Source organism: Bombus flavifrons, chromosome 7 (genome assembly GCF_040668555.2).
Source record: "Bombus flavifrons isolate JBK064 chromosome 7, iyBomFlav1_principal, whole genome shotgun sequence".
Classification (NCBI taxonomy): Eukaryota; Metazoa; Arthropoda; class Insecta; order Hymenoptera; family Apidae; genus Bombus; species Bombus flavifrons.
In genome coordinates this window covers 8,730,112-8,752,759 of record NC_138448.1, presented here as the reverse complement: position 1 = coordinate 8,752,759, position 22,648 = coordinate 8,730,112, and the positions used below count along the sequence as shown (strand labels likewise).

The 22,648-nt window shown below is 35.9% G+C and overlaps 1 protein-coding gene across 4 annotated transcripts; it reads left to right on the top strand.

Moving 5' to 3' along the window:
* The first annotated feature begins 134 nt into the window (after positions 1 to 134).
* Gfat2 (glucosamine-fructose-6-phosphate aminotransferase 2) lies at positions 135 to 21,365 on the top strand. Of its 4 annotated transcripts, XM_069117118.1 has the most exons (16): positions 135 to 673; positions 819 to 1,247; positions 13,342 to 13,449; positions 13,635 to 13,724; positions 13,874 to 14,017; positions 14,289 to 14,455; positions 14,683 to 14,824; positions 16,162 to 16,185; positions 17,109 to 17,129; positions 18,144 to 18,298; positions 19,378 to 19,617; positions 19,693 to 19,891; positions 19,964 to 20,208; positions 20,287 to 20,442; positions 20,546 to 20,674; positions 20,761 to 21,365. In XM_069117118.1, the coding sequence occupies exons 2-16, from the start codon at positions 1,241 to 1,243 to the stop codon at positions 21,004 to 21,006; spliced, it is 2,073 nt and encodes a 690-aa protein (XP_068973219.1). In that variant the 5' UTR covers positions 135 to 673; positions 819 to 1,240; the 3' UTR covers positions 21,007 to 21,365. The 4 variants fall into 4 exon arrangements, with proteins under 4 accessions (XP_068973219.1, XP_068973221.1, XP_068973220.1 ...); XM_069117120.1 differs by lacking the exon at positions 16,162 to 16,185; XM_069117119.1 differs by lacking the exon at positions 17,109 to 17,129 and having other exon boundaries at positions 136 to 673.
* Positions 21,366 to 22,648: the final 1,283 nt, after the last annotated feature.

Here is a 22,648-nt window from a genome sequence, read left to right as displayed (position 1 = left end):
ACATATATCAAGATCAATGGTGTACTTAATAATAATTAAAATTAAAAATTTAAAAAATCTAGATACGTGTTATCTAAATTATCGATAGGTACAGTTACCGATAGCTAGCGCACTCTATGTTGCGTATTATTGCAGTCTGCAGTGTGGATAAGAATTAAGTCAACAAGGGTCGATTCCAAACATTTCAGTGCTTCATTCATTCATACAACGCATCGAACGTGTGTTTAATCTACAAAATTTATGTTATCATTTTTATAATAAAAGATACGAAGCTAAATGGAAAAGGCGATTCTGACAGTTCGTTCATTCATGATTCTTGAGTGATTCTCCGAGTGTCTGTTCTGAGATATTAGTTTAATTAATAGTTTTCACCGATATTATCTCATTCCTAATATACGTTCCTACGTTATATACATTCGTAAAGAGTTTGTCGCATGTATTGTTTGGGAAAATCACGAGTTTCTGTGTTATTGTCAACGTGTCGAAATCCTTAGTTGTGATACGACATTACAGTCGTATGCACAGATCTGGAAACTCCAGTGGTAGGAGTAACACTTTTAGTATCCGAAGGTGTGCTTTACAAATCAGCCGCTAGCCATAGCGCTGGGATCGATTTGTTAAACTTTTACATTTAACGCCATCTTCACCATCTTTACCACTAAAGATAAAGAATGTAAAGTAAACTACTTTTCATAACATGATTTAATTTATTTAAAGTAAATATACAGTATTTCATATAGTGCAGATAAATTTTGTTTAAATAAACGTAGATTTACATAATAGAGAAGAGTTTTGTTGTACACGCGGCCGTGTTGTAGGTTGCAGACACAAGTCGCGCTGCACGACGAAGCCTAACAATTTGATTGAAGCGCCTTACTTGAGAAACATTTTCTAGCTCGTAAGAGTTTTGCCCTTTCTACTGAAGTTTCCAAAGCTGTGTTGAACTGTCGTATACTACTGTATACAATCATATACGTTAGCGTGCAGATGATGCGTTCACTGTCAATGGTTTGGCCCAATAGCGTTGCATACACGTACGAGCCGGATGTAATTGTGCTTGTACCCCATACCTATACGAAATCTCATGTCATAAGAGACAGGAGCACGCTGTAGTGAGGCTCAGACTGTGATTCACAGTAACTCAGAGCAATACGAAGTTAGCAAGTGATATTCTGATCGCTTTCCACTTTACGTTTAATCCTATTAACTTACGTGGCGGGTATTCAACGACAGAAACAACATGTGCGGTGAGTAGAACTATGCTTTCTATTTGACGTTTTTTTTTTTTTCTATCATAATTCGATCGACGGATCGTTCGATCGAAATGTTTCCACGGTGAAAGTGTACATCTGCATAAGCCCGGTTGAAAAGTCTAGTTGACAGGTCAGTTGAGTGCAGAGTAACGTTTCAGCCTGTGTAAATGCGCCACCGGCATGTTTCTTCTGCAATTCTATTTGACTCAACATCTGGCACATCTAATATTCGCGTTTGCTGATCGAAACGTCGCCGTGTCGGTCAAAGACGAAGGATGAGCATTTAAAAGATCGAATGTTTGCTCGTCGGTAAATCGAGGCTTGTTAGTACGCTAATATCAAGCACACGATGTATTGGAGTAACAACGCGGGATCTTTCGCGCGTTTCGAATTTCCCATTTCCGGAATTAAAGAAAGCGACAAACGGAGCGTAGAATTTTGTTCCTAACCGTTTCGCTGCTTTCAAGCAAATTTTTACAAAATGGGAAATTATAATTTTTTCATACTGACAACTAATTTCACATTATGCTATTATTATAGTATTAATGATGTATGGATATTAACAAATTATTATGTCAGGTGTATATTTATTAAAATTGACTGATTATTTTAACGAAAGACTTTTTAGAAAGACTAGACGCGATCTATCGGATCTAATATTTGCACAACACATTAGTATATTTTTCATTAATCGTCAAAATCTATTGGATTTGCATGAGGGGCGATCACAAGGCCGCGGGTCGGTTCAAAATTTTTATTTCGATAAGAAGAAGTGGAAGATAACGTCATTAAATACAAAAGTTGTACGAATATAGTTATAATACGCTGAAATCTAACAGTGTCATACAATAATCGTTATCACACATGATAAAGTGATAGTCTAAAAAAGTCCGAAATAAAAGAATAATATGGATAATTTTAGTATTTTAACATCAGCGAACAAATAGATGAATTTTGGTGGTTCCTGAGATAAACGTTCCGAGAATCTGCATTGCATTGGCATTCACCTGCGCGAGGGGAAATTAACGGTTTATATTTTTTCTTCGTGACAGCCTTGAGTATATCAATGTTTAATTATCTTCCTTCTATAAATTTGCCTCAAGGAAATACGTAGCTATCACGGTAGCTGAGTAATTTAAAAGTACAAAGATTACAGAAATTGGGAAAAGAAAAAGAACAAATTGTTTAGAATGGTCCAAGGTTAAAAAAAATAAGTTCTTTAAAAATCTTCCTCCGCAGTTTCTTAAAAAAGGGTGCCATTTTTTGAAGCTTTTTATTACTTCTTATCCTATACATGAATATTTGATGCAATTGTTTACGTATGTTGATCGTAGCAATTTACCAGTAACGAGTTTTTTTTTTGATGGAAACGGTTATAACATTGGAATTTCTCCGAGTTTTAAGAGGCGCCTTATCGTAAAGTCGCAGGTTCTACATTGTGACGCGACGAAAAATCATCGAAAGGCAGGACGCGGTTACGAAAGATTTTTGCGTCATTCTTCTACCGTGTAATATGTTGTTTCTTTTTCTTTAATCGCTCACGTGTCACGGCGAAAGTTAGTCCCTTTCGGTAATCGAATCGAAGAAAAGAATTCAATACACTCGTAACATTTCTTCTTCGTTAAAGACTAACAGTATCTATTCAATCATAAATTATCCGAAATTAATTAATTCATTGAGAGTCAATGTTGTATTTTACCTACTTCTTTTTCGGTCGATTTACAATTTTACTGGACATACGACAAAGCCGTTGACTTCGTTGCAAATCAATATTCATGATCGACGAATTAATAAATTTTCTAATTATGATATCACTGCCACGTCGTCTATTGATAGAGTCGTGTCATTTTCTTTTAATATTCTCAATTTTTCGTGATATTATTCAAATAGTGTTCTTATTTGAAAACGATATAGAGTCGATGAATATTTACACTCCAGTAGCGTGTCTTTAGTGTTTGCAGGTTCGTCGAACGCTTCGTAGATCGAATTAATTACAAAGCTTCGATTTAATTAAGCAGCCAACTCGACACACCGACAGAAACACGGCAGACGCCTTTTAACTTCGACTATAGCTTTTAGATAAATTTCTAGACCGATGTTGCCTTTGTCTAGCTTTAACAGGTTGTACGTTTCGTGGACAGTGCCAACCAATATTGTTCTCCAGGCACGAACGCGTTTCCCAGATACGCACCTCCATTTCCACTTTTCTTTCGAACGATCGAGGCACGATCGTGACTGGTCAACGACCTCACTGTTTACGTCTGACGCTTAATATCCTGCAATCATTGAGAAAAATTAACATATTTTTTACCTGGATGCTTTGGTATAATTTAGTATAATACATAATGTCGACTACTCAACTTTCAACTTGATTGAAATGAATTTGATTTAGTTTCCAATTAAATAAAATTTACTATGAAACTACTAAAATTTCTAATAAACTTTTCCAATTTCTTTTTCAATCTACAGGTACTTGTTGATCATATTTTTTTAAATTTATAAAAGGAATTTGGTTTTGAATGAAATAAAATTTAATAGTAAACTTAGGAAATCGTTGATACAACTTTCCCAATCTTCTTTTCGATGTATATTTATTGACTGATTATTTTTGTCAAATCTGTAAAAGTATCAGCGTTCTTTGGTAGTAGAAAAATTTAGAGGGACAACTTGTGACGTAACTAAAACGAGATTTTATTCCTCTAAAATTATTCAATAGCCATCAGAAGATCTTTGCTAAGAGAATTGCAACATCGAGATTTTTCGAAAGGTTGACTCGTTTGGTAATTACATTTAGGAATTAACTTTCTTCGAATCGTCGTGTTAAGATTGCGAGAAATGGGAGGAGTGTCGAGAGAGTTGTGGCAGAAGGAGAAAGACTCTTCTCGATTACGGAATTGCGAAATCGCCGGTCACAGATTACCATCAACCACTTTGTTGGAGACGCGTGTAGGCGCTGGAGTTTGAGTTGAAGTAATGAAGTATGAAATATTAATATTTTTAATATATAGAACTTGGTTTTGAATATCGTTGAAGATTTACTGGCAAATTACGGAACTATACAAGATTCGATGAAGACCTCTAATATTATTCTGTAAAAACCAACAAAATAATATTGCAGAATTTCAAATTAGGTCATCCAGTTTTTCCAAAAATATTCTTCCAAACGAAACGAGTAGCAATAATATTCCGAGTTGCTTCCACATTGTTTCGCATAGAGTTTCCACGATATCGATCTTTGAAAATTTGTTAAGACTGAATCTACGGATCGCAAAGTTTGCAAAATTTCATCTGAATCTTAAAATTACCACTGCGTGAAGACTACCAAACTTTATCCTACTTATCGTAATCTTACAAAATTGCACAATCTTATTCAAACTTACAAATTCCCACAAATCCTACAATTTCCAGAATCTCCAAATCTAATAACGTTGCCCTAAAAAAATGCTTTCTTTGCCAGAGAAATCCAACTAACTGAAACTAATGATCGCTATTTATTTCCTTCCTTTATAATCCTCGCGGTGATTACCAAATGCCTGTTTCAAAACTGCATTCCACCAAATTACGGAAGCATATAGACGCCGTATTACGTTCTAGCGGGTAATAAGACTGTCCATGGAGTGTTGCAACGAGACAACGTGACTCAGTGCGAGCCCGTAACTCACGCTTCTCAAAGTTCATTGAAAGTTTACCGGAATAAAGTGGTCCACGTTTGCATGGCGTGCCGTGTATCCTTATAACGCTGCGTTTCGTCGACACCCGTGGTCGTACAATAGAGTCTAATCGAATGTGGTTATCGATACTGACACCGAAGTGTCGACGTGCCCGCGACCAACGACGAGTGAAAGTTCCCTCGTCGCGAACCTGACGCTGGCGTGAGAGGGTGCAGCGTTTTACAGGACAGTTACACGTGACATTTAGACGTGGCCTCGTGTGTATGGCACAGACACGTATATGTACCTATATATATATATATGTATATATGTATGTACCTGGTATCGTGTAGAGGAAAAACAGACTTGAAGAACGCAACGAAACGACCGATACTTCCATCGTGATCACAGTTTCTTAATTATTTAATATCACGATTAATTCGTAGGTGTAGAATTGATTGTGCATCGTAAGGCAACGCAAAGTAGTTACGTAAGACAATGTCTTAATCGCCTACATTTGCCGATTATCCGCATCGTCTGTTCAATGATCTTTGCCCGAGACCAATTAAGATTTCGTGAATTTTCTTAAGCGCAACTGACGAGTCTGACTGTCTGAATAAATCGTTCGTATTCTACTGCTAAGTTTACGCTGGCAGATGGTCGTCGACAGGAAACGTGCCGCAGCAAATCGCATCTATCCTTGCGCGAACTTGCAAGAAATTGCACGGATACTGATTGGTTGCGACACGTATCTACGGACAATTGTATATCAGCGTAGACTTAGCTGAAACTAAGTCGTAGATTTTCCGACATGCAAATAAACTTAGAATAGGGCTAAATTGAGGCGAGGGCAAGAGAATAAATATTCCGTCTTGCGGATGGAATAATTTGTGTGGGCAGTTGTGAATGTTTTGAAAATATTACTACATCTCATATAAGTACCTGAGAACCTTCTATTTGCTTCAAGACAAACGAGTTAAGATCTTGCATACTATGCTGCGTTTTTCTTATTGGATACGTGGCTTTTTTCAAAGAACCACAATTTCCCTCACAATTAAACGGCAGGTCGAACTAATGTTTAATTCAGAGTGACTACTTGACGTAGATGTAGCAGGATTTTATTAATTATTCCATTCATAAAACGGAATATTTGTTCTTTTGTTTTTGCCTCAATTTAGTTCTATTCTAAGTTAATTTACATGTCGTAGAAGCTACGACACTCGCAATACGAACGATCTATTGGTACAGTCAGACTCGTCAGTCACGTTTAAGAAAATTCGAGAAATCTTCTTAATTGGTCGCTATTTAATGGACGAACCTGATAATCTTCAATTGGCAACATAGTCACTAAGACTTTGCTACATTTTCTACACGACAGAAAGCAATTGGCAAACGTAGGCATTGTGACATATAGAATAAAGTGAATTGCTTTAATTAACTACATCGCATTGCTCTACGATGCACAATCAATTCTACGCGTATGAATTAATCTGCAATTCCGATAAAAGTGTCGGTTGTTTCATTGTTGCTATTTCATTTTTGAAATCTCTTTTTCTTTTTCATCATACGAGGCTGTAAAATAACAAATAAGGCAATATCTAAATAAATTCGTTACTTGCGAACATGTGGAACAATTTCTTAGTTACTTGAAAAATTTCTTAGTTGTACTGTTCGACGATGCAAATACGATATTAGAGAAAAAATTTACTCTGCATCAATTTTTAAAAAATTTCAAGGCCGTGACTTTTTTTCTAAAGCAATCATATATCTTATTTATATATTCGTACACTACGTTAAAAAACATATTCAACGATATATAAACATGTATAGTAACACTACGTACTATTATATACTATAACGGAGAAAAACGAATTAGAAAGATAAAAAATTATTAAATTCGATGTGACACGCTTTCCCAATGTCACAAGTATATGTACATTATCGATTAAAGATATAAATACTTTCGTCGATTTGTGCAATTACAATATGCAAATTTGATCAAATGATCGAATTTGTACAAACGAATGACGAACCATACTGATTAGAAACAATTCTCGTACATAGTAGTTTGACCATTACAAAGGCCAGCTTCGTAACTGCGTATTGATTTTCAAACTGTAATTTATTCATAGAATTTTGTTTTAATCTGAGTTAATTTTTGGCATATTTCGAACGTGTATTTAACGTAAAGATGTAATAAACCTTCGTAAATCAAGGCCGAAGTATTATTATAAAACGATCCCCGACGAAGAACCGGTACTTACGTTTTCAAGACACGACTGTCCTGATTATCGATCATTAACATTCTACTAGAACCATAAACGCTTCTTTTTTATTACACTTATATCTCACATAATAATGAAATTATTTTATCGATAGATCATCTATAGATGCGTCAGGGATTTTGGAAACCTACTGATAATTTTTAGCCACGTATAGGCATATTATCATAATCATAATATACGATATGCACGATTGTTGCTCTCTAGTATGATAAAATCAAAATTTATCCAGATAATTTAGGCTTTTTGTAGCGATAAAATGGAAACGCTTTTTAAATGGAAAGATTCGTAACTTTCAGCGAGTAACAGCGGTCAAGTTTCTTCTTATCCTCGAGTACTTTACGCAGGACTTGACGAATCCTTTCTCCAGGCGACACCAGTTTACCTTTACCTTCCTCACGAAAATTCAAACGCGTGGCCTCGCCACAAGCCAGAACCTGATTTTTGTTTACGTCCACGGAATTCTAAGAGCAGAAATTTTGTTCGACTCACGACGAAAATAACCCGTTTATCCCCACAGGTAGGAATTCGTTTATGGTTCCTCTTTCTACATAGAATCTCGTTGGTTTCCCTTTCACCCGTTTATCCGCTACTTCATTCGATTCGCCTGGCGAACAAATTGCCTATAAATTGCCTTTTCGTTCGTCGTTTATTTCCCAGGCTTAAGTGCATCAGCATTATTTCGATGCCATGTTTCTCTTTATCTATAGATTTTCATCGCAAGAAGCTGCAAACACTTTTCTACTTATCGACACTCTATAACCGTTGGAAAGGTGCAAAACTCGCACATTGCGAGATTATTCGAGGAACAATAATACAGATCGATTTAACGAAATTGATCGAACTTTAGTTCGAGGGATATGTTTCTTCGTTTAATGAATTTTCATTACAGGAGGTTGAAATCATCTTATCACTGGTTATCAAAGTACAGATATTTATATAAATTAATAGTTTCGCTATTTGTTTCATTCTCTAAATATTATAATATAGGTATACTTTGAACAGTTTCCATATCTTTGTTACACGCATCTTAAACAATTTTCCATTTTTAAGTTTTCCACAGTTGCATGAACAAAACGTTTCGTTTGTCATTACAGACGATATTTGGGTAAATTCGGAAATAGAATTCGAATAAAAATTTCCCCATATATTGTACGCGAAAAGACGCAAACCACTCGAGTTATATGATCGATGATTTGTCGAACAGATCTCTATTCAGATCGTCGAAACAAAATCAAACGACAATAAAATAGCTACGTTCCAATTGCGGTTGCAATTGAAGAAGTATCCTAGGAAAGAATCAGCTATATCATGTGTCGAGGGATTACAGATGGCTCAAGGTCTATGGAAATCAAGAAGATCGAATTAGAATCGATTCTACATACCGTTAGTACGACTACCAAGCGACCTTTCGTTGATTTCCTGGGCCATTCGAATCGTTTTGTGTCAGTAGGTCGGAGAAGATCGGCTATTCCGATTATTCGTTCATATTCCAGTCGCTCGATTTCCTTCGCAAACACGAAGCGCATTCCGATTAAGGAGTTTTCCAACTCACAGTAACCCAAAATCGTTTCAGGAAGGACGGGTACTACGTGTGAATTAGAAGATTTGTTGAAGTTATCGTCGTTATAAAATTTTATATCGGATATGGTGTGTTGTAACATGTAACGTCTTTCAATGTACGTTATTGTAAGTTAAAAACGAAGAAAAAAAAAGTGGCGAATACCTGGAAGTAAGTGCTTAAGAATAGAATCGAATGAGGCTAAACCTATAATGCTCATCGTTATCGATCTTTTATCAGAAGATTAAACGCAGCAAATGATTAAAAATCGGAATAACTTCCGTCCGGCGATTATTTTTCTTATCCTGACAGCAACAAGACATGATATACTACACGATAGTGATATAAAAAAATGGGCTTATAGGATGAAAAATGTAGAAGCAGTAATTACTTTCCGTCGTACGTATTATCTTTGAAGTTTAGTGAAATTTTAAGTAAACTGCATGGCATGTTGATTAGCGAAGGGGAAGGCCTCGCGAGATTAACAGGATCTAGCTTATCTCGATAAAAAATATTTTTTCGTTTCCACTATACCTTTCGCAAAGGTACTTCGTAATCTTCTTACTGTTATAATTTTTCCTTTCTATTCTTGGTTTTTTATTGTACAAAGCTTCGCTAGGATGTTTCTATCAGGAAGTTCGCTTATCGACGATTGCAGAACGCAATCTAATCGTGACCGATCACTCGATCGTCTATTGTCAACTCTACACAAAATCAAGTTACGTCTACTCGCCGATGTATTATACGCTCGCGATTGTTTCGCTTTTCGTAAGTTCCTCCACGGTGACAGTTACTCCGATCGGTGACTTTCTTTCTTACTTTACGTCGATTCTGGTCGTTACTTCTCTCGCTGGTGATGGGCGGTAATTCAAATAATTATCCTTAATAATATTTTTCATCTTCTACATCCGTAATCTTCTAATCTTTCTTTTATTAAATATTCATTCTCTGCGAGGCTGACGCTGGTAATTCTGCTGCGAGTGAAATAAGACGTGTCAATGGGTGTTAAACATTCTTCGAGATTTTCGCTATTTTACTCTGTGATCCTCCTATCGTGGCGTATATCTTTTATATCCGATTTGATCAAAGTATTATAGCAGAGTGTAGCTGTGGCTTATAAAGTGTATCTCGCGTTTCTCCTTTTATTTTAGATTGCCGTGATTCTCTGTATTACCTCGATGTGATGAAGATACCCAATTATCGATATTTTTATTGTTATCGTTAGATTTTAAACACTGAACTATGTTAAATATGGTCGATCACGCTTGATAGAACTGTTTATTTTCAAAGGCGGAACGGGACGATCGTTAAATTAGCTACATGATAGCGAGGTGTAAGGTTCAGGACATTTACTACTTCTCGTAAACTTTATCACGGCCGCGATTTCCACAGGATTTCAACGTAGTTCGTTTCGCGATTATCGTTGTCGGAGGTCGTAAAGTCCGCGGCCATCGGTTTCTATCGATTCCAATAAAGAAAACTTGCTACAACAATCGATGTGGATCGATAAGAACAAAATACCTGGAACAATTACTTTTTCGAATTTTTTAAATATAAACATAGGCAATGTCTGCTCTCTTGTTAAAATATATTTTATCATATTAACGTGTTCTTTATTCTTTAATAAAACTTCTTTAATAAAACGAACTAAAGAAAGATACAGCGATCGATTAATTCGGGCCTCACGCCAGTCCTACATTTTCATCCGTCAAGCACAACATGTCAATGAAATATATTGTTTTCTGTTATATTATTGGTGGGTAGATACGTATTATTAATAAAAATATTTACGAAATTCCTTTGAAAGTGGTTTAATCATATACGAAATAGTTGGTTGGAAATGGTAAAGCGTCGAATGCTGCTTAGACCGCAAAGAATTAATTTTTGTGCGTTTAGAAGAAACTACAAATTCCAACCATTACGTGAAATTGAACCGTGAAAAACGATTAACGCGTCGATCATGCCACGATGGCTTTCTAAATCGAGGACGACCGCGCCATTTCAAACACGATACATACTCTTAAATTCCCGCGCTAAGACAGCGCGCAACCGATACGGTTGCACATGGAACGATCGAATCGCGGATCGTGTATCGCTTAATGTAACGCTATACAATGTTGTCACGATTATCTATTCAAGATAAAAATTTAAATAAAAAATTTCATCGAACTCTGGTGAACTTGCAATGCAGTCATCCAAGTTTTCTAAAAAGAATACTTGCTATCGAAGTTGTTGGCAGACCAAAACTTCAAATTCTCCAAATTTTACGTAATACAACATACAGTTTGACATATACAGGGTACTTGCTATAACTGGTGGTACAAGCGAAAAGGGGGTGATTCTACGCGAAAAAAGAAGTCGAAAATATAGAATAAAAATTTTTCGTTTGAGGCTTTGTTTTCGAGAAAATCGACTTTGAATTTTCGCTCGGTACACGTGCACTTTATCACATCCCGTTATAACGGGTTTCACTGTAGATCGTTGTCTCGATGGAAAAATGAACAAAAAAATGTTTATTCTATATTTTCGATTTCTTTTTTCGCGTAGAATCACCCCCTTTCCGCTTGTACCACCAGTTACCAACCACCCTGTATAACAATAAAGAATGCTAAGTAGACGATCCAAGCGGCATTTAGAATGCGTCAGATACGAATATGGGACGTTGGGTTTCGAGTAGATAGTTTCTTGTTGCGAACTACTGGTGCGTATTCTTACATATATAAGATATATGTATTAATATACGACTTTCGACGACGGAATAAACGACGACGGAATAAACGACGACGAGAACATCTACGTTTACGTCTTTTTTCTTTTCGAGCTTCCGAGCGATTTGCGGGTATCGTGTTACGGTATCTGATTTCGGTCGTGTGGCTACCTGCACAAATCTGATATCCTATGTTTTCTAAACAACTGTATGTGCAATAGTACCTAAAAAAAAAAAATAACCAAAAACAATGTGTTCCAATGTCAGATCAGCGACACTTTGTCGTCGTCTATGATATGTAGAAATGTATATTCGTTGAGTATTTCGAATGAAAATAAATAAGATATCGTGCATTCATCATGAAGAAAATTGAAACACGATGTGCGTCATACATACGCGATACTAGGCTCTATAGAAAACGCATCGCACGCGTATGACGCGTGGTAGCGAAAGGATTAACCTAATCATCGCTATCTACTTCTTCTTATATAGATTTTTCATAATATCTTTGGAAATTTTCCAGAGCTCAATTCCGATAAATTTCACGTGACCTTACGATCCTGAACCAGCCCTTAAATATAGTCCATTTATTCTAAATTCATCTGGGATGACCGTACAATTAGCCATATGTCGTAACGTTACTATAACGTTACCGCGGTTATCAGTCAGAGAGAATCGACTCGCGTTATTCGATTCACGTGTTTCAGAAAAAGCACAGGACGCACGAACCAGAGAAATGGCGTTCTCTGGCATTGGAGAACCGAACGCGACGTTCTAACGACCATTTCATCCGGTCTCATGTGTACGCGAGCTTTCCCTTTCACCTATAAGCGTGTATCTCGAATTATACCTGTTCCCACTTGCACGCCACTTCTCCGTGTGTACGTTCGTGTTCACGGGCGACGACTTTTTGCATTTTTGCAATGCTTCGCCAGGGACCTCGAACACGGACCTCTCTTGTATCGATAGACGGGTGCTCCTTCGAGGCGGGGCATTCGGAATTTTGAGTCGATTCGAAAGTTTCTGATCGTATTGCTCGGCTAACCGTATTATAAAGCGTTGAAAAAGCAGGAAAGAATGCGGTCTTTGTTATATTTTTTCTTTTCGTGATTAATTGGAAAATCTATTTCGAGTAGCTGAAGTAGAAAATGGTAGAAAGTGGAGTAACCGATTGTTTCGTCTACGTTCTAATAATTTCGAATGTAAGATCGATTCCTTATCTTGAATTACACGTTTGTAATTCTGGAAAAGAAAAAGAAACATTGTGACGAAAATTTCTTACGATTTAGCTACATATCTGTTTCGTTCCTACGAGTTGAGACCATTGCGAGCGTGGGAGTTGGTATTTAACGAGAAACCTTACGAATTCCATCGACGTGATTTTCAGTTTGAACTATATCGAAAGTTTATTGAATATACACACGGTGGAATACTGGTTTTTGACGAAGAAAACGAACTGGTTAATAAATCGAATCGTTTCCGCGTTTTATCGCTGTGGTGACCTTCGAGCGGTGAACGCGGCGCGGGAAAATGTCGAGAGGTTTAGAAAAATGCTGTATCGTCGAATGTATCGTAGTTCTATCGTTCTCTTTCTCTTAGAGAATGGTAAGAGAACCAATGGAAAGGCTGATTAACCGTCTATTTAAAATGTTACGTAGTTGTTGAGTAATTCATTTCACTTACTAATCCCGAGGTCTAGTAGTCTGGCAACATGATCGGAGGTATCGAAACGCTGATAAAAAGCTCAGCTTTATATTATAATTGCAAGCATTGCAATCAAAAGCATTTAATTATAATCAGCAATAACGCGAATTATTTCCTAATACATTGAACTTTTTTATCCCATATATGTAGAAGAATAAATGTTACGTATTTGCTTTTTGTACAGGAATCTTTGCGTATCTCAATTATTTGACGCCGAAGAGCAGGAAGGAGATCCTCGAGCTGCTGGTTGGTGGATTAAAGAGGCTAGAATATCGAGGCTATGATTCGGCAGGTATGGATGAATCATCGATCGTGTTGTCGAAAATCTCTTCTTGCAAAAGCGATACTTTATCGAGGAAAAAACGTCAAGAGGCCTAATTTCAAATTCGCCGTAAACTTTCTGTTTCTGGGAATAGAAAGCTACTAAAAATTCCAGTAAAGAAACTCTGTCTCGATACGTGTTTTATTTCCTTTCAGGTGTCGCCCTTGATAGCGCCGATGGCAAGGATATCTCGATTATTAAAAAGCAGGGAAAGGTCAAGGCGCTCGAGGAAGAGATCTTTTATCGTAAGTATATACGATACTACTTTACACTTTCCACTTACGTTGTAATGACATAGCTTAACATAATGGATGACAAAAATATGTTGAGGTAAGTATAACGATGAAATTATTTCGAATATGATCAGTTTCTAAAGTTCATTATTTTTCTACAGGTACCAATATCGACTTCGAGTCGAAGGTTTACAGCCACGTGGGTATCGCACACACTCGTTGGGCGACTCATGGTGTTCCATCCGAAGTGAACTCGCATCCTCAAAGATCCGATGTCGAACATGCTTTCGTTGTGGTGCACAATGGTATAAATATTATCTGATACTTACAATTAATGGTTATCAGTGAACTGCGGAAATTTCCACGTGTTTATGGGAAATTGAAAATTGTATTATTCTATATAATATTTATGAGTCGAAGTAGATTGCTACTTATTGTAGATTTTATTTCTTTCGCAGTTGTACTTATAACATACTATTACTTGTAGAATTATAATTTGGACGAATGTTCATTATCTAAGTCTAATTATATGAGAAATTGTTCCTGTTTTATTCCAAAGTCACGTCCTTTCTAAAGGTATCGTGACAAATTACAAGGAAGTGAAGACGTTGCTTCACCAAAGAGGCTACAGCTTCGAGAGTGAAACCGATACGGAAGTAATCGCTAAGCTGATCCACCATCTCTGGGTACAACATCCGGGTTACTCGTTCCGCGAGCTAGTCGAGCAGGTTGTTCAACAATTGGTAGGTATTATCGACGACAGCTGACGCACAGTCTGCGAATTAAGATTGTTTGAACAACTGTAAATTTTACCGCTTCGTATTAGCAGTAATAATGTCATTATCGGTAATAATATTAATGATAATTTTCACGATAAGATAGGGAAAGAATTTGATTTTTTTTTAAATTTCAAAGTGACACGTGTATTATATATTTACATAATTAAGAGGAGCAAAAATTGAAATTGTAGGAAGGTGCGTTTGCACTGTGCTTCAAGAGCAAATATTTCCCCGGTGAATGTGTGGCGACGAGAAGAGGATCACCGCTGCTCGTGGGTATTAAGACAAAAACGAGATTGGCCACCGATCACGTGCCCATCCTGTACGGAAAAGGTAAGCCGACGAACGTGAACGGACACAAAGATTGACACGCGTTTTAATTGAGGTATTAGCGTGTTACGGAGAAAGGTATACAGAGATTTGGTAAATTTTAGAAGAGATCACAAGGCTATTTTTGGTCGCTCGGGCGCCGAGAACTACTCGATTTAAAGTGCTGTCGATAGCGTTGGTATGAGCGGTGGAAATATATACGTTGTTGATAGATACGCTTGTTGATTTATCATTTCCAAGGAGAAGGCGAAGCAGAATTTTCCTTTAATTATTAGATGATAATCACCCTTTCTTTCTCCTGGCAAGGAGATTGCTATATGGTTATAATAATTGCGCTGGAAATATTCTTAGAGTAATGAAATAAAGCCCTCTATAGTCTTTTTACGTGTCAAGTGTACGGACTAAACCTAAGGTATATTAATAGCATGTGTCTTCAATCTATAGCTTGTCTATTTTTTAAAGTAATTAACGCGTATTTCAAAGCAACATACTAAGACGCATCATTACATCGTCATCCTTTTTCTATGTTTCTCTTCAGTGTTTTCAATAACGTAGTAGTGCTCTATTGAAGTAGATTTATGTCGGACAAAGAGTGTTGTTCAATAACAATGATTAACATACAAATGATACTAACGCCAGAGTATCTTGTTTACGCTGAAAATATCTTCTAAGAAGTATTTAACACGGCGTTGGACATTTGATTTAGTTTGGTAGCTGCTTGTAATCGAGTAATCAATGTTTTATTTCTGAATAGTACAGTAAATCGTTGATTATCCGAATTAATAGATAGATTTACTCTGATTATCAAATTTTCGCGCTTTCTGTATGTTCATTGCATAAAAGAGTCCATAGAAATCATAACGTGTGAAAAGCGTGTTTTTCTAAAATAAGTATTTTGATGGTATACATAATATATGTATTAAATCATTAAGATATCGACGTAAATATAGCTGTTAAAGTTAATACCTTTTAATATGATCGTTTTTGTATAATAATTGTTTACATTATGCTACTACAATACGTCAGAATAAGTTTTGTAGAATTATAAATACGTAAAGTATTTGGTATTTATGTAATCGATAAATTTTCGGATAATTGGCGTTTCATTATATTTAATATTTTGTTATATTTAAGCATGTTTAGATAGCATGTTGTTTTGTTAAATAGTGTTGTTAATATTTGTTTATTAAAGTTATATTTGTTATTTGTTCCCTTGAACATCGATGAGACAGTCATCTGCATGTGTACTTTCTCGGTGATGAAGTTTTACATAGATACTATATGATGTTTCTTTTGCATGAACACCAATGGTTATGTTCTTCAACTTTTCGTCTCAACAGATGAATCTCCATGCGTAAACAAAGGTATATACACTACTCTACACTACTCTACACTTATCTTATTTCACTCTCAACTTCGGACCTTTTATTTTATTTCAATCCAACAGTCCTTTATCCTAACATTATTTTTATTTTATTACATTATATATAACATTATTTGTTATTATTATTAACAGTCCTTTAAGTATATCTCAAATATAATTAACAATTTTAAATGATCTCGCAAAAGGTCCATTGTTTGAGAAATGCATGCGAACTAATTTTGCTTTTTAATTTCTCATATTTGTTTTATAAATTTTCTCGCGACATTATTTTACATGCTATGATTCTTATAAACTGAATTTACTTTTTAATAAAGAATCCTTTACAATCGATATTTCGTTCTTTCTTTCTAACAAAAGTAATATACATTGGCTTTTTCTTATTCGCTCAATTATATTTGTACACAATATTACTCGACTACAGAGAAACACCATGAAACACCTGTATCGTATTAATCATTCTTTGAATTGCTTTGAAGCGTAGCGAACCAACAAGATAATATGGTCAAATTCATTCAAATCAAATTTATTTTCATTTCAAATATCTACTCGACAGAAGCTTATGCATTCGTAGCTTTGTGATTATACACACATGTTCGATTCCGTAGAAAAATTTGGGAAAAGATGTCCAATGTATTTCCTAAAACACTTTTTAGTAGATTTTATTTAAAAAAAAAAGAAACAAAAGAAAATATTATATTTTGAACATCTTCTCCTAAATTTCCTAGAAAAGCTAGATTTCGTAAACGAATCAATCATGGAACCAATATATTCAGCGCGTGCATCATGTTTTCTTATTTTTTTCCACGTTCGTTACTATATTTTGTATTGCTATTGTTACTGCATTACTTGTTTGCTAATTGTTTTGTTTTCTTTTTCGTCACCCCCGCATCCAAATTTGAGCAGAAGGTGAAGCGCCCACTCAAGGTAATACTTTTACAGTCATATATATGTCTCTTTCTCCTTCTGCTTGCCGTTAATTCATCCATATCCACGCTTCAGAAAAAAAAGAAAAAAGAAAAAAATTACGCTACGTGTTTGATAAGCACGAAACCGCCTGGGATCGAATCGCAACACGCTTGTATGTTGTGGAATTTTAAAGAAACGGCACATGCCTTACTTCGCTTTTCAGTACGTATAAGCAGAATGCGCATTTCTTTCAGTACATGGAAACACAGCAGTTGCAGACAGGGTAGAATATATAATACAGTATATCTAACACAACCCAAACAAATCTTCTTTTTCTTCTTTTTGTAAAACTGTTTATTAAACAGGTGATTTTTCTCCTCTAAGGATATCCTTTAATTAAACAATTCCTTTCTAATTGTTTATCGAATCCATCGTCATGCGGGAGTTGTTTAATGCCAGTCGTCATATTTTAATACGGTTGCGTTGTATACACGTTAACAATTGTACTTTTCCAATCGCTTTATTATTACAATCGTCATGGTCATGTTACAAGTTAAGCCACTCTTGTTATCGTCGTTCCACGAACGTATACATATTTGCTCAATGTCGTCCGTTGATTAGAGGTATACAAGAATAATTAATGGCGTTGTTGTTAACAAGGATTGATTTATACGTATTACTTATCATCTTTCCGGCTAACTTGGTGTGGGGCTTGTAAAGACAGGAAAATGGCACGGGGCAACTATAATCACTGATATTTCTTAACCTTCTTTTAATCGTTCCGATTGCGTCGTGCTATTTTTGGTGTATCAGCCACGCGTCTTATTCAAGTTTTGTATATAAATGTGTAATTCTAATTTTAAGTTGAGGTTCATTCAACTCGAATTCCGTATGATACCATTAGTCAGGCTAATCAAAGATGACATGTATCATATTGGATTCGTGAATATATAAGATGTATATATAGTAAGAATAACGGATAATTATCTATTAATATGTTTCGAAAAAATATTAATTTGTACCTTTTGACAGATCATCGTCCACATGGTCGTACTGAACTTCCGGTTATACCACGCAGTGAAAGTACTTCCAAATTTCAACCCTTGGAGGACAAAGAAGTCGAATATTTCTTCGCATCTGACGCCAGTGCTGTGATCGAACATACAAATCGTGTTATATTTTTGGAGGTGAACATTTTATCCTATTATTTACTTACTAATTAATATATATGTCGGAGATGAAAGGACATCGAAGCCTTTCCTTTGGAACTTCGGGAAAATCCCCTAACACCGTAATCTAGATTCTATCATAGGCGTAATTAAACAATTGTCGTCTTTCGATCCGATTGTATTTGTTCGAGATTCGTGATAATGAGCTTGGTCTCAAGGCGACAGCCAGTCGCCGAACGTAGCCGCGGTCACGGGACGAACGCTTTGTCTGACAAAGGTATGGAGTAATTCTATAGGTCTCCTTAAAAGAAATATGTGTGGCGGCACGCGACAGTAAACATTCCAACGGTTTCTGTCCCGTGGCTCGCCACACGCAGACCCTATTCTTCGAGTAAGATGATTGCCAGATGTCGATGCGTCTCCGCAGTACATGTTCAGCTAGCCTGAGGGCCCGTTATAAATCTTAAGATTTAGCTAACTAAAGTCCTTCAAACAAACAGTCTTTGTCCCAACTACGAGAAGATAGAGGAGACCTATTTTGCAACGAACGACGTCTCCCACTAGCAACTTTCCCTCGAGGGCGGCTAGCATCTTTTTCTAACCACCGATATGGAGATTGACCAATTAGCAGCAACGTCAATTTCCCTTACTTTCTGAACGAAGGCTATCCTCGACGAATCCGATGATCTCGTGTCCTTAGACACACCCCATTATAGTTTTCCTCTATGGCATCATCGGGACGGAAATTCATTCTTTCTTGCGATCTCATCGATCGATGAGTAACCCCTTACGACCAGTGAATATTACGCGTTTTATTAACAAAGAGTCCGACTTAGATTTTGTGATTATGCTCATCTATCATCCCGTCGACCGCGGATTCGTTATTGAACCTAGGATCATTGTCATTAGTTTCTCGAGTATCTAATTACCACGGTTACTTGTCCAATTCTATAATAATCGTATTTGCACTAGTCAATGTCTTCTCTATTGCATGACGACAATGTGTAATCCAAACGAAGATTCGTTTCACGCCTAATTCTAATGTAAACCCGACATATATTTTATAACTGAATGGTTTCAACTTTCGGCGATATTAGGATGATGATGTAGCCGCAGTGAAAGAAGGTGCTCTCAGCATTCATCGACTCCGTCGATGTATGGACGATCCCCATGCAAGAGAAATTACTACCTTGAAGATGGAAATCCAGGAGATCATGAAGGGTAACTATGAATATTTCATGCAGAAGGAAATTTTTGAGCAACCTGAGTCGGTGGTGAACACCATGAGAGGACGTCTGAACTTCAGAGACAACTCCGTTACGTTGGGAGGCATCAAGGTAAATTCTCAGCAATTTAAGCTTTCTGTAGTTTCTCGTTGATAGTCAATATTGATCTAACGAGTCCTGTATTAGGATTACATTCCTGAGATTAAGAGGTGTAGACGTCTTATGCTGATTGGTTGTGGAACAAGTTACCATTCTGCTATTGCTACCAGACAGCTTTTGGAAGAATTAACTGAACTACCAGTTATGGTCGAATTGGCTTCTGATTTCTTAGACAGGAATACACCAGTGTTTAGAGATGACGTTTGTTTCTTTATCTCACAGTCTGGTAAGATATAATTAATTTTTTATTGATTTATTTATATGAAATGTCATTCAATAATTATTGCTTGCTTCGTAGGTGAAACAGCAGACACGTTAATGGCTTTGCGTTATTGCAAAGGACGTGGAGCTCTGATTGTTGGTATTACCAACACGGTAGGCAGTAGTATCTGTCGTGAATCACACTGTGGTGTTCATATAAACGCAGGTCCTGAGATTGGTGTTGCTAGTACCAAGGCTTACACTTCTCAGTTCATTTCTCTTGTAATGTTTGCTTTAGTTATGAGTGAAGACAGAATCTCCCTTGGTAGTAGGCGTCAAGAGGTATTATTAATTTCTTAATCAACTTCGTTATACATTTTGAACAGTATGTTCCAATATGTAAACCTGTTTATCCAATAGATTATCGAAGGATTGAAAAATTTGGATAATCTCATTCGTCAAGTTCTCCAACTTGATGAAAAGGTTAAAGAATTAGCCAAGTCTTTGTTCCAACATAAATCTTTGCTGATCATGGGTAGAGGATACAACTTTGCTACGTGTATGGAGGGAGCTTTGGTACGTTGTTCATGCTTTAAATATTATATCTTTTAAGTTATTTCTTAATTCTTTTTGTTATATTTATTCTATTTGAATAAATTTATTTCTCTCTTGTTTATAGAAAGTTAAAGAATTGACATATATGCATAGCGAAGGTATCATGGCAGGTGAATTGAAACATGGTCCACTAGCGCTCGTTGATGATTCAATGCCTGTAATAATGATCGTCATGAGGGATCCAGTTTATGTGGTAAGTAGAACTCGTAAATTTTCTCTTTCCTTATGATTACCTAACGTAAAAAATTCCGAACGTAAAATTTCACAATTACTTTTCAGAAATGCATAAACGCCTTACAACAGGTTACGGCCAGAGATGGAAAACCGATCCTTATCTGTGAGGAAGGCGATGAAGAAACGAAAATGTTCGCTGATAGAATTCTCGAAGTACCCAAAACAGTGGATTGTCTCCAAGCAATCCTTGCAGTCATTCCACTACAATTGCTATCTTTCCACATCGCGGTTCTTCGTGGATGTAACGTCGATTGTCCGAGAAATTTGGCGAAATCAGTTACGGTTGAATAAAAGATCAACCTACATTCATTAAAGATTTATTAAAACGCTGCATACCATGCTTGGTTGTCAACTTCAGATTTCGGCAACTTATTGAGAAAATATCGTTATTATAACTGCGTTTATCCATTACGAAAGATAGAAAGAAGACAGACAGAACGATTTTTTAAACACGCCGTGATATTCTCGTGATAACATGAAAATGGTCATCGACTATATTTAATACGTTTCTAAGTACTTAGTAATTATAGCTTCGTATTAGAATACGAGCAAAATAGACTTAGGAAGTATTTAGGTTAGCCATTTGGACCATCGTTAGTCTTTATACATAATCTTACGATAGAAGACGAGTACTTTAAAAAAGAAAGAAACTCAACGAAGACGTTCCTTACGTGGGATAACATTAATTGAGTTCCCAGTGACCCCAGTGCATTTAACGGTTGTGTGTATTCATATCAATCGGTAAAATACGAAAGGAAGAGAATGTAACGCTTTTCAGATCATAAGTCAATTGTGATTCTATCTCTTTATAATCAAGTTGAATAAGACTGCGGTAGAAAAAAGAGAAATTGTTATTGTATCGCGAACTTGTGCTCTATGACGTTTACATGTGGTTACTCTGAAAAGTGTTTGTATGCGTGTGTATGTGGCTGTGTGTACCTCGTAAATCTCAATGTAGGTAAAAAAAAGCAACCATAATGTATTGAGAGAATTAGATAATTGACGAAAACGAATAATTTATGGATACAATGATCGTCACGATATTCACTTTATGGTGTTTATCGTATACTTTGAGAAATTTATATTTTGTACAGTATTTAAGAGAGGAACAAATATGAAATTTGATATCTTACCTTCCACTTTTGTTATGGAAGATAAATTAACAACTTATACGTGAATTTTATTACCAATGTGATACATTCATGTTCAAGTTAAAAAGAAATTGTTGTATAAAGTTGACTTTACTACAGAACAATTTTTCAGTTCCATGCAGTAGAAAATCCTCGTCTTATCTCTTAGCTGTAGAAAGTTCATTCGACTCAAATATAATCATGGAATAAATGCAATTATTATATGAATTACTTGAGGTGTTGGAAAGATAAACACGACCGTTTATAGTTTTGCCTATAAAGATATGTAATAACTTCTGCAATATATCGAGCGATAAATAAACTCTAAGGAAATATAAATAATAAATATATATATATACACACACATATATATATATATATGTTATTCATATTAAGTTACTATAATATATGTTGAACAAAAGAAAATGCACATTTAACAAATATATAATTTTTTTTTAAACACGTCAATGGCCATAATTGAAATATAATTGTATCAAATAAATTGTTAAAGACAAATATACAAATATTTAGTAGAACATTTTATATTTATATCGACATATAATTGTGCGTGTAATATATATATATATAATATTATGTTACGGTTTTAATATGTTTTGGTTAAAATCGAAAGACAAAACTAATATTCGTAAACCATGCACAAGCTCGGTTGTCTTTTAATTTCTCGAGATCTATGCTCGGTGTATCGTTCTAATTGGACGTGCGCCAAAAAGCCGATCGAAGTGATACCAAAGCTCCGGTTCGGACGGCGTATGCGCCAGTAGTAAATCTCGTGTTTATGTCGG

Coding starts and splice junctions, on each gene's coding strand:
- Gfat2 (XM_069117118.1), top strand. Junction 14,825..16,161: donor GCCCATCCTGTACGGAAAAG/GTAAGCCGACGA, acceptor TCGTCTCAACAG/ATGAATCTCCATGCGTAAAC. Junction 17,130..18,143: donor AGGTGAAGCGCCCACTCAAG/GTAATACTTTTA, acceptor ACCTTTTGACAG/ATCATCGTCCACATGGTCGT.